Genomic DNA, 12,016 nt, shown 5'->3' with positions numbered 1-12,016 from the left:
CTGCAGACCTAGGGCGGGTGGTCCTTATCTCTGCGTTTCTCCAAGTACCATTTGTCACCTTCTTAGCATGGCTGGTTTGAACCACCGGTGAAAGTTACAACATAGAATAGGATCCTAGCGCTGAAAGACCTCTCAGATCATCTGGTTCATTGCTCTTACATTCAAGTAAGTACCGTGTAAGGCATCTAGAATAGTAGGTGGTTGCTCATTAAAAACAAAAACAACAAAAATCAGTGCTAAATACTCTTAATGCTGTTTCACCTCACTTGGTTTTCATTGATTCACTGATTTTGCATACTCCCAGACTGAAGAAAGGTTAGTTTTTATATATCTAGTTGAAATATTTCTTTTACTTAAACTCTTTTTTTTCATGCTTGATGTTTTTATAGATAAGAACTGACTGTAAGTTAAAAGTTAAAGAGATGTAAGAAAGCCAGGGGCCTTCCCTGATAGCTCAGCTGGTAAAGAATCTGCCTGCCAGAGTAAGGGAAAAGAATCTTGAGAATGGGACTGCTACCTAGTAAAGATAGCTCAGGTGTGCTTTTACCTCCTTCCTAGGCCCTCACTTTATAAAGATGTAGGATAAAATTACCTAAGTGTTTCTTTAGGGAGGAGATTGAAGAGGAAAATACATTTTTTTCAAAAGCAGATTCCCCAAAAATGTGTTTGAGAAATTAGTCTCATGTTTGTGCAGGCGGCAGAAAATCATTTGTGTCAACTGCTTGAAATGGATGGAGAAGGCAGAGCTTGGAGCAGGACTCCAGCCCTGCACACTGAATCGTCAAGATAAATATTCTGCACAAGGTCATTAAAATTGAGTGTGAAAGTGAGGGAAATGTTGTTGCCTGACACAAGAAGAACTTAAATATCATAAGACAAACTACTGGTGTCTGAGATGAAAACAGTAGTATCTATCGTTCCTGGGAAGACCTGGACAGACTCTCTAGGACCAGTAACCTCCCTCATGTAGATGGGGTTTCTGTTTTTTTGTGTGTTTTGTTTTTTTTTTACAATGTTTCCCTCTAAAGGGAACCCTTAAACCATTTTTAAGTGAAAATGGTGAAAATTTAAACAGCTCTTGGACTCCGTAGCCACTGAACTTCCCATTTAATTGAACAGCTGATTCTGTTTGTATTTTCCTAGCTCCATGTATCTCTTGTACTTGTTTAAAAGTTGTGTTCTGTGCAGATGGTAATTTACTCCATTACTTTTCACCAGCTGCCAGGTTCTACCTCAGATGTACTCTGAGATGTGGGTGGATGGTCCTAGTCTTTTCTATAAAGTTTTTTTAAAAGTATTTTAGGCTCCTGCACATCAAAGCAGCTTTGTAAGTGTGAGATATTATCATTTTTATTATTTCAATCTCTTGCAAATTGACTTGAGGGGGGAAGGTAATATGTGCTGATTTTAGAGGCTTAAATGGTTAAATTAATGACTTAATAACTTATGATTTAATCTTTAAATTGCTGCAGCCTTTCAAGGTAAGGTTTCAGATGAGTGGAAGGCTAAGGAGTATAAAAATGTGTCTATACCAGCTTACTTAAAATCGTTTGGATTCATGATTCACTGTCTGGATCAGCTGTATACTCTTAAAGTTGCAAAAAATATTTCTGCTTCAGCAGTATAGTAAATTCATATTGAGACTTTTTGGGTTTTCTCTGAGACTAAAAAACAGAATGGAGAAAAGAATGAAGCAAAGGTGTCTTAGAAATTTATTAGAAACACTGCAGAATCGTTCCCTGCAAATAGTTTTCACATTGTTGCCTAATGATAGCTTGACAAAAGCCTGAGGGCTCAGACCTATCTGAAGGTGCTCAGTCTTCCAGTTTGCTTTTGAAAATGAAATATAAATGCCATTCTTTGGACAGTCTGGTCTACCTCCCACCATTGTTCTCTTCCCTTCATTTTTTTTTAGTGTGAAAATTGAAAGCCGGTGTCTTATTTTTTCCCCAAAGCACAAATAATTTATAATTTTTTGTCATTCTGAAGAAGACAGTTCTTTCCTTTTAGGTACATCCTTCCCACGCCCAAAATGTAGCTTTTCCCAATTTCAAAAATAATTTAGAAAATGCAGAAAGGAACACAGAAGAAAATAAAGTCCGTATTTGTTCTTCCATCTTCTTCTCAGACACAAATACACACAACGTATTATGTATTGGTGATCACATTGGACATACTGTTTTTTTTCTGCTTACTATAAAAATTTTTCATTGTCATTAAAATTTATCCCAATATTATGTTAAATTAATAGCTGTGTAATGTCCATTTAAACCTTCCTTTTTTGTTGAACGTTTAGGTTGTTTCCAAGTTTTTCCACAATTATAAACAGTATTCTGTAGAACTCTCATTTGTGGCTGTTTAGTCACTAAGTCGTGTCTGACTCCTTTGCAGCCCCATGTTCTGTAGCCAATAAGGCTTCTCTGTCCATGGGATTTTCCAGGCAAGAATACTGGAATGAGTTGCCATTTCCTTCTCTAGAACTTCCAATGACTGCCCCCATTTTCTTATTACATTTTTCTGAGAGTAACATCAAAATTTACTGGCTGAGAATTTGGACTTAGGTTTCTAATAGACCTGAATTTGAATCCCAGGTCCATTGCACTTACCAGCTCTTATAGTCACTTAACCTGTAAACCTCTATTTTCTCATTTACAAAATGAGGATAATATTAATAGGTGCCTCATAGCATTGTTAGGAGAATTAAATGAGATGGTGATTTTTGTGCTGTATGGATATAATATGTGCTCAATAAAGTATAGTGGTTATTCTTACTTATCATTATTATTGCACATACATTTCTGGTTATTTCCTTAGGATGAACTCTCAGAGCTGAGATTGCTAAGGTAAAATATTAATGGGTGTAAATTTATGATAAATATTGCTATTAAAACTTATGTAAAAATATTAATGTTTATAAAACGTACTTCTTAAGAAAGTTGTGCCAATTTACACTCGCAACTCCATCATATAAGAATATCAGTTTCCTTGGACTTTTGCCCATAATATCTTTATATATCATTTTACTGCTTGGTTTTGTTACATAAACCAAGAGTTTTTGTTAGTGGAGACAGCCATTCAGTTCAGTTCAGTCGCTCAGTCGTGTCTGACTCTCTGCGACCCCATGAATCACAGCACGCCAGGCCTATTAGGCTTGCTTTAATGAGTATCTTAAGATTAAGATCCTTAACTTTCAGACCTTTAATTGCAATTAAACTATTGCTTCTTATTCACATACAGATTCTGGTGCTGAAATATATGAAGGTAGTTTATACTCCATTCAATTCTACTTCTTAGTTTGCTTAATAAATCCTTTCTCTGTGTAGGTAAACTCCCCAATACTAGCAAACTCTGTATGAAGTATTATTCTCACATTCTGTTGGGGAGGAGATACTATATGTTCCCTTAAGATAGTTGAAGTATTTACAGATCTTTCTCTTCTCCCGTATTTTGTTTTTGTTTCCCCAACATTATTTTGTTTAAAAATTTTAATTCCTTTATCCATTTTTGCATCTATACTTTAAAAAGAAAAAAACCTATTTGCTAGTTCTGTTAATGGCATTAAATGAAAAAAATAACAATGCAGTAGATCTTGATTTTAACTAGTATGCTTTCTGAGTATACAGTCAGTACAGAGATGAAATAAAACAGTCTGATGTGATTACATTGTTTGAACAAAATCGAGTAAAAAATTTGTGATTTCTAAAACTATACCCATTAATAAGGTCATATAGTCTTGTTTTTAAAAGGACTGAAAATTAATAGAAGACATTTTCCTTTCCACTAGCTTTGCAAGAAAGAAATAATCTTCTTTGAATATCCTCCTGTAAATCCCACTGCAAATTGTAGTCTGCACAGAACAGAATCATGGTGCCTAATCCTCCTCTTTTCATGGTTTAGTCCATACAAAGAGCGGAACTGGAAATTGGATCTTTTGACAGCAGTTACTAAGCGACAGAATTTGGATGTTTTTGGTTAACATCCTAATATCTCATGTAGCTGATTTGTTGAAGATTGTGCTTGCAGTAACTGACAAGTGGACACCCTGTAAGTGACCACAAGTCCCTGTAACTGCTGGGGGGTGGGGGGAGGCAGGCACTTGTTCTTTTTGTTTAATATACTTTGTCTTCTGACGGTTGTATCTGTCTGGCACGCAAAAGAGGATTGTGCAGCTCTTCAGTAGAACTTAACTTTCAGACCTTGTGACTTCTTCTGTTATTAAAGATATCCCAGTCTGTCTCTCATGTTTTGTGAAAATGTAAGAATTTTTCCTGAAAAGCAGGGAGAACAAATAAGGGAATTTGAGGTCATTTCCAGGAAGCTTGAGCACTTTGCCAGAAGTTTAGGTCCACTTCCTAAGTCAGTTTCATTAGAAGACAGCTAATGTTTGCTTGGTCTACTCCCAAGTTATTTTTAGAAACGAGAGATTATTACTGATAGCACCGATTTGAATTTGCTCACTTACATTTTTATGTGCTACAAAATATGATTAGAGCATGCTTTCAACTAATTGCTGACAGATTTACTACATTGGGGATTTTCTAAGTCATCAAATTCCTACTGTCAACAGATTCCTCCTAACTTGGTACTTCATGCCAACCACTTCTGAATTGAGGTGAACTCTTTCAGCCCCGAAAGAACCAGAGAATTTGGCTTCACTTACCTCAGAGCCCTAAAGAGGTTCTAGAAAATGGAGGACAGACTCTACTTGGAGTACGCTTTGCTGGGGTTTGTGATTCTAAAAGGCTGGGATTAACGTGGAGCTAATGCTGGCCTGTTCCCATTTGCATTAATATAGACTCCAGAGGCTGCAGCTGCTGCCCCTCCCCTATACGCAGGTGGTTCCCAGCTCATGTGAAGATTCTAGGAGTGGGCTCGGTGCCTTGAGAGCTCTCGGCACCCTCAAGGTCCATGACCAGACCTGCTCCCAAGCCCTCGGCAACAGGAGCTCCGTACCTCCTTTCACAGTGCATCCAGCATGCTCCTGCCGCAGGCCCAGGCTTCCCATGTTTTAGGTCATCTCTCATGACCCATAGCCTGCCTTTCCACACAAGAGAGGAGGCACCAAGGAGGTTCATGATGACAGTCTCCTTATGTCCACAGCTAAGCGAACTGTGGGATTCTGTGATTTCTAGAGCTAGTCTTCAGCTCCTAGAGTCGACCTCTCATTTCTGCCCTGTTGACTGTTGTCACTCTTCTCCACACTTTTTTTCTTTCTTCCATTCTCCCCATTCTTTTCTTCAGCCTTCTCTTTCAGACTTCTCACCTGACTTTCAGAATACCTATATTCTGATAAGTTTACATGCTCTAGGAAACTCCCTGATAGAGCTGGGAAGACCATATCCTCCAGTTTACTGTGTGCAGTCATGGTTTTTATCTGTTTTTTCTAGCAGGATTATTAACAGCTCCCCTCTTTCAAGTGTCCTACTTTGCATGATAACCTTCTGTGATCCCCTACTGACAATCTCTCCAGCAGGAAAAACTTGAGCATCTCACTTTCATCTTACTACATGAAAGGATCAGAATTTAAGTTAATTTTTTAAAGAGTCTGCAAGATACCACCAGTAGCCCCAGCTTCAGCCCACCTGGCTAAATGTTGTTTTGGCTTTTGGTCTGGAGAAGGCACTGTGTATTCACTGGGTGCTATTACTGATGACAAGTTCAGCACTTCAGTTGTTGTGTGTGAGCTAGGGCAGTTTGTACAGTTTTACTTTTTCTGCATCTCTCCTCCTAGTATCTCTCCCCCTTTTGGGGTTTGTCTGTCTGCAGTTATGGTACAACTTCCCCACTCAGTATATAAATGTCTCAGGTTTTAGTCTGGCAGCTAATTGCATATGCTTGCCAGTGGAATCCGGGTATCTCCTTATGTAGCATGGGGCCAGGAAGCCAAGAATGGAAGAGAGCGAGGCGACTAGGCAGAAACGTGGATTTAGGAGAACAGTGGTGACCTTGTCTTACACTTGTGACTACCTGTGGGGAAGAATGTGTGTGAGAGAAGTGAAAGATGTGCGTGTATTTAAATTAAAGCAGAGTCAACTGAAACCGGTCAAGTTACAACTGGAATTGCATAGCCTTTGTCATGGTTAGTATGTTGTTAAGAGAGTTAGCTGCGAGTACTCCTCTCCCCATGGTAGTAATTAGTACATTAAGAACTGTCTGTAAAAAACAAAAACAAAACAAACTACCTGTAAGTATTTTCTTCTAAAATGTTAGAGGTAGCCCATGCAGTCAGCTGTGAAATGATTTGAAATGCTCTGTGAATCACAGTATCTGAGATAAATTGGTGGAAATTTATCATTAGTTCAGACCCCAGCAATGTCCTCAGTAATGTTTATAAGCTCTATAAGCTTTGAGGAGGAAGAAGGGCTGATTCAGAGAAAGTGTAGAACTACTGCAGTAGCCCATCCACAATGTCCTGGGCCCCTGTGACTCAAATCCATGATATTACAGTCTGTCAGACAGAATGATATGCTTGCATCAAAGCCCTTCATATCAATAGAATGCTGAGCAAATGTTTTAAAAGAGCCAAGCGCTATTTTTAATGACGTCTAGAAATCAGCTGAGTTTGCCACATTGGCTGCTGTTAGTCCAGTCTTCAAAAAAGAGCTGAGAACCACGGTGGAACCGCTTCTAAACTTCTCCGTTGTCTCTTCATTTCTCTTCTGTTGCATCTCTCACCCGCCACTCCCCATACTCACAGCGCCAGTGCTGACCCCTCTTCCTTTTAGTTCTTACAGGCTGTGCTAGTCCCTGCAGTGCCCCTGGATTTTCTCTGTGCCTCCTTATAATTGATATGCTCTGCTTAGGACACTTTCTTCCCTCTTTCCTAGCGAATTGTTCATCCTTCAGTTCTTAGCTTAAATGTCACTTCCTGAATTTAGGAGACCATCATCGACTTCATAAGCTCTTATATCAGTCACAGTAGGCTAAATTATGCTGCAATAATGAATAGCGCCCAAAATCTCAGGGGCTTAACATTACAGAGTTTATTTCTTGCTCACACTACATGTCCACCATAACTTAGAGAGGAAACTCTGCTGCCGCTTCTCAGAGACTCAGGCTGATAGATAATAGTGGCTGCATCGCACGTGTGATCCTGTGATCGCCAAGGCAGGAGAAAGGAAGCGCAATGAACCAAGCCATGGTTCTTGAAGCTCCTTTCAGAAAGTGAAATACTCCACTCCCATTTCAGTAGCCAACGCAAACCCCATAGTCATCCCTGACTCAAGGGGTTGAGAAAGTGCATGCTGACCACGTGCCAGAAAGAGAACCAGGATGTGCATGGTGTCACCCCGGACTCCCACAGCTCCTGTGCTGTGTGCCACCACATCCTCCTGTATCTCCTCTAACATCATCATGCTGTGCTTCATCGTAGTTCCAAGTGGCCTTAAGTTAGTACTCTCTCCATTGCTGCCATTAGTGCTTGACACATGACATGAATTAAAAATAAATGAGTTAACAGAACCACGCTCCAAGATTCAGTCCTCGGCCCTTTATTCTCCTTCTACCATTTCTCCTTGAAGATTTCTTCCCTCTCATGGTTTTAGCATTATGAGATGTTCATATTCTGACTTCAGTCATGCATCTCCAGCTACTGCCCTGATCTGTCTACTTGACTTCAATGCATAAATTTCAGTGTATTCCTTCAGTAAGTATTTGTTGATCACTTTCTGTTAAGGTATGATATTAAGTGACATGGATACAGAGATAAATACAACAGTACTTGCCTTCAGAGAGCTAGCAATCTGGTGTAATATAGGGAAGAATACTTTGAATCCATAATATATACACAATACAAAATGCTATACCGAAGGAGAAGAGAGGCAGGTAACTTATGACAAGATGAAATTAGAACTTTGCGTTGTTTCAGCCATTGAATCCATTGAGCAGATAAGATTACTAAATACTCTTCTGTGCTGGGTACAGTGGGGTAACATGAATAAAGGTTTTATCCACCTCACAATCCAATGAGGAGACAGATGGCAAAGGATGAAAGGGTAGATGACTAACGGGTACAGGGGATGGTGCAAAGGAAAGCAGCAGAGGCATTCTCTCCCACATGTATGCAGCAGATGTTTATTAGGCACCAGTAAAGCATCAGACCCTGAACACATAATGCTAAAGAAGACAGTTCCTACCTTAAAGGATATACAGTGTGTTAGGGAGAAACTTACCATGTAGATTGTCACATGAGTTGACATTTTGCTTTTGGGTTTGTTTTTGTTGATGAGTTTTTGGGGGGTTATTTATTTATTTTTGCATCTTTGAGAGTGATTTTTGAGCATAGAAAAGACCATGTGTAGCTAATTGGAGGTCTAAAAATTTAACATTCAACATATTAAAATTATATAATTTAAAATCTAGTTTTTCAACACAAAAGAAAACTTAAAACTTAAAAAAAAATCCACTTATTTTATTCTATTTATAAGTCAAGTAAAGGGTAGCTCAAAAAGAGATTTTTATAACTTCAATTTCTTTAAATATTTTAAACTTTATTTAGACATTTAAAATGTTTTATTTTCTCTTTGAAGTGCTTCAGTTGTTTAGCAGACGAAACAGTCTAAGTTTCAAAGTAAATCTATAATTACATTTATTTAGTAAATTAAAATTAACAATATGGTGGCATAGTGGTAAAGAATCTGCCTACAAGTGCAGGAGAAGCTAGAGACATTGGTTCAATATCTGGTTTGGGAAGATCCCCTGAAGTCGGAAATGGCAACCTGCTCCAGTATTCTTGCCTGGAATATTCCATGGACAGAGGAGCTTGGTGGGCTACAGTCCATGGGGTTGCAAAGAGTCAGATGTGACTGAGCACACACACGCACACACACACAATAATATAATTATGATGAATCTCAGATTACTATTTGCAAGGCTATTAAAGGTATACTTCACCTTCCAGCATTGAAGTTTATCAAAATTAATTAGTCAACTGCGTGTTTTAAATTGAACTAGCAAGGCTAATCTATTAATCTAATGTAGTAAATTTTCTTAATTGTCACAAATGCTTTAAAAACCACGAATTCACAGGTTGTCTTTAAACATAATATGAAAAAGATTAATATTGTAGGTTTAATTTACTTTGTTCCTGTACCTAATTCTTAATCTTCTATAGTTAAAAGGTACCCAGTAAGGAATATCATGCTACTACCAAGCAAAATCAGGAGAGTGGTGGTTACCATCTTGGTGCAGTGAGGTTACCCTTCAGTCAGATTGGACTGGAATGCAGGGATTAATTCTTAGCGATGACACCAGTGGGCTACACAGAGCGCTGGAATGGGAACCGCCAACATTTACAAAAACACTGGTCTCAAGGCTTTGAGCGCTTATATTCAACTTAAAAAAGAAGTAATTCTTCTATCTGGCTTGAAATTGCTACTTCCTTGCCAGGATATAACAACCTTCTTCACTGCTTGCTTAATTTCCATTTATTTGGCTATCTTAAAATAATGCACTGTCATCTTTTGTCTAGTTCTAATGATGCCTCTATCTGATATTTTATACCTAACTTTAATTCTTTTGTAGACACTTCGGCTGTTACAGTCTGATCTGAGCTGACAGAATTCTCTGCTTTCAATGTTATTCCAGTGTGACAGGGCCCAGTTCCTACTACTAATAAAATGACATTCAGTTTTACCCTACACATTCCTGTGGCTCCATTTAGCCCTTGAGTCACAGCACTGAAGTCATGCCCCTGACAGAGAGAGGAGAGACCATTGTGATAAACTTGATGGATTTGTCAGTTGATTAATTCCAGTTTTTCCTGAGCACGCCCCAGTGTGACACATCCAGCCCTTGGAGCTGAAAGTAGCCTTACCCTCCCCCATGGTCAGCTGTGATCCAGCTGTGATGTCCTGGGCAAGTCATTTATCTGCTTTGGGTCTCCATGTCCTCACTTTTAAATTTGTAAGAACTCTTGAATTTCTAAAGTCCTATTATCTACTAAAGTCTAATTTTATGTAGTCAGAAATACTGGGTGGGACTTCCCTGGTGGCACAGTAGTTAAGAATCCACCTGCCAGTGCAGGAGACATGGGTTCAATCCCCCTAGTCTGGGAGAGTCCACATGCCACGGAACAATTAAGCCCCTTTGCCACAACAACTGAGCCCACATGCTTCAACTGCTGAAGCCTGTCCACCACCCATCCCCTCTCGCTGCAGCTAGAGAAAGCCCTCACAAAGCAACAAAGACCCAGCACAGCCGTAAATAAATAAAACTTTTTAAAAAGAATAGAAATATTGGGTGTTTTACTGTGTTTGGGCCAGGGGGGCATTGATCAAGAATTAGCTAAATTTTATCTTCTTGGAAATTCTTGTAATTTTTGAGGGCAGTGAGATAATCCGTGGTTTTTGCTTTTCTTCTAGATCTTTGATGATGCATACAAATCCCAGCTCAGTTGTGTGGTTGTGGATGACATTGAGAGACTGCTTGGTGAGTCATCACTTCTGTCGTTGTACTATCCTTGCCACATTACAGCTAATGTCTCACAAATTACAAGAGAAAATACAGGTGTTTATAATCTATAGGGAATAGAAATAGCTTTCTTTATCTAATAAGGAAATATAACTTCTCTTATATCTGAAGCCAACAGTGCTATCAGTGGTAAATATGCCTTATGACCATAACTGTAAGGGTCCATGTCTCATATTTTGTATCTTCCACAAAGTTCCCTGACCATTATAAATGATTAGGAATTTTCACTGATGGATATATTTGCTATATTCTATCTCAGAGCCACCTGTAGCTCAGAGGTTCCATTTGCTCACTGGGTCAGAACTGAGGAAAGAAGAGCTTAGGGTTGGACTGAAATCTACAAGTTCGTAACACTTGGGGCAGAAGTTGTCAGCTCTCTGTCTCAGTGTCCGTTCAGATGAAGCAGAGATAGTACTCTCTCCTTAGTTATCCCACAGAGTAAATGTAAAGACAGAAATGAGGTAATGTTGTGAAAGTTAAAAGCATTCTGAAAGTTACAAGTACTCTACAGTAATTTTTTAAAATACCTATTAAACATCTCCTATGTTTAAGTGCACTCCTATAGAATACAAGATAAATAAAACAGTCCCTGTACTCAGCTCATAAGGTGTATTCCACAAATAAATGCCAAAACAGTGTTGTTACGCTTATATTTTATTTCTTCGCACAAACTAGATAAATCTGGGATAAATTCATTATAACAATGGCTCAGGATGCTGTAACAAAATTGATTGAAATTGATCCTATCTGGTAACTTAATAAATATCTGAAGATACTACCAATGCCTGGTTAACTAACCCCCTTCTTCCTTAAGGGGTCTATAGTGGTGTAGTAATGATTTCATATTAACTGTTCTTAATTCATCTCCCCCATGATTTTGAGACTTATTTTATGTCCTCTATGATCTATTTTCCTGTTTCCTAAGACAGTGTTTGTTATAAAACAAAGTAGGTATAAGTAGGAGGTCTTCTTAAATAGACAGTTTTGTCTGGTGACCTGGGTTTTGGATCTGCTATTTTTTGATACATTTCATCTCAGTTTCTGGGATTATTTCTTTAAAAGCTTTTAGGCACATACTCATAGCTCTGCATAAATTCCTTTACCTAAACACAATTGAGATGTGTGGTCATAGCAACAGTACTATGTCAGGAATGTTTGCCCTCCAAGTATATTTTCACTTGTATGAATAGTTATTATCAGTTCATGTTGGTTCATTTATTTGGTAAGCACTTGCTGAGCCTGTATCACTCGGCTAGAATCATTATGGCTTCAGAAAAATAGTAAGATGCTGTCATTATGACATACATCAGCAAAAATTAATATAAAGTCGAACATGCCATGTGTCTGGGTACTCAGAAAAGGGAAGATGACTTTTGACCTCAGAGGGCTGTTGCTGGAAGACAGCTCTAAGCACGGGCAAGGGTGCACATGCAGTACGCAGAGAAAGCAGAGGGGGTGACATTTGTGCCAAATCTTGAAGGATGTGTAGGAGCTTAACACATAGAAAGTTCTTTGAGAAATTCACTGTTCTTCACCATCTGTGGGC

At 38.7% G+C, this 12,016-nt stretch overlaps 1 protein-coding gene across 2 annotated transcripts in view; it reads left to right on the top strand.

Moving 5' to 3' along the window:
- The window catches only part of NSF (N-ethylmaleimide sensitive factor, vesicle fusing ATPase), a 152,848-nt gene that overhangs the window by 116,152 nt on the left and 24,680 nt on the right, over nt 1-12,016 (top strand). For both annotated transcript variants that reach the window (XM_055408110.2, XM_088829180.1), the window contains exon 16: nt 10,362-10,428. In XM_055408110.2, the coding sequence (XP_055264085.1) occupies nt 10,362-10,428 (67 nt within the window). The remainder of the gene's footprint in view (nt 1-10,361; nt 10,429-12,016) is intronic.

Source organism: Moschus berezovskii, chromosome 20, assembly GCF_049115385.1.
Source record: "Moschus berezovskii isolate FMDL1 chromosome 20, NW_MosBer_1.0, whole genome shotgun sequence".
NCBI lineage: Eukaryota > Metazoa > Chordata > Mammalia > Artiodactyla > Moschidae > Moschus > Moschus berezovskii.
Note: the sequence above shows the minus strand (reverse complement) of the source record. Positions and strands in the feature narration are given on the sequence as shown.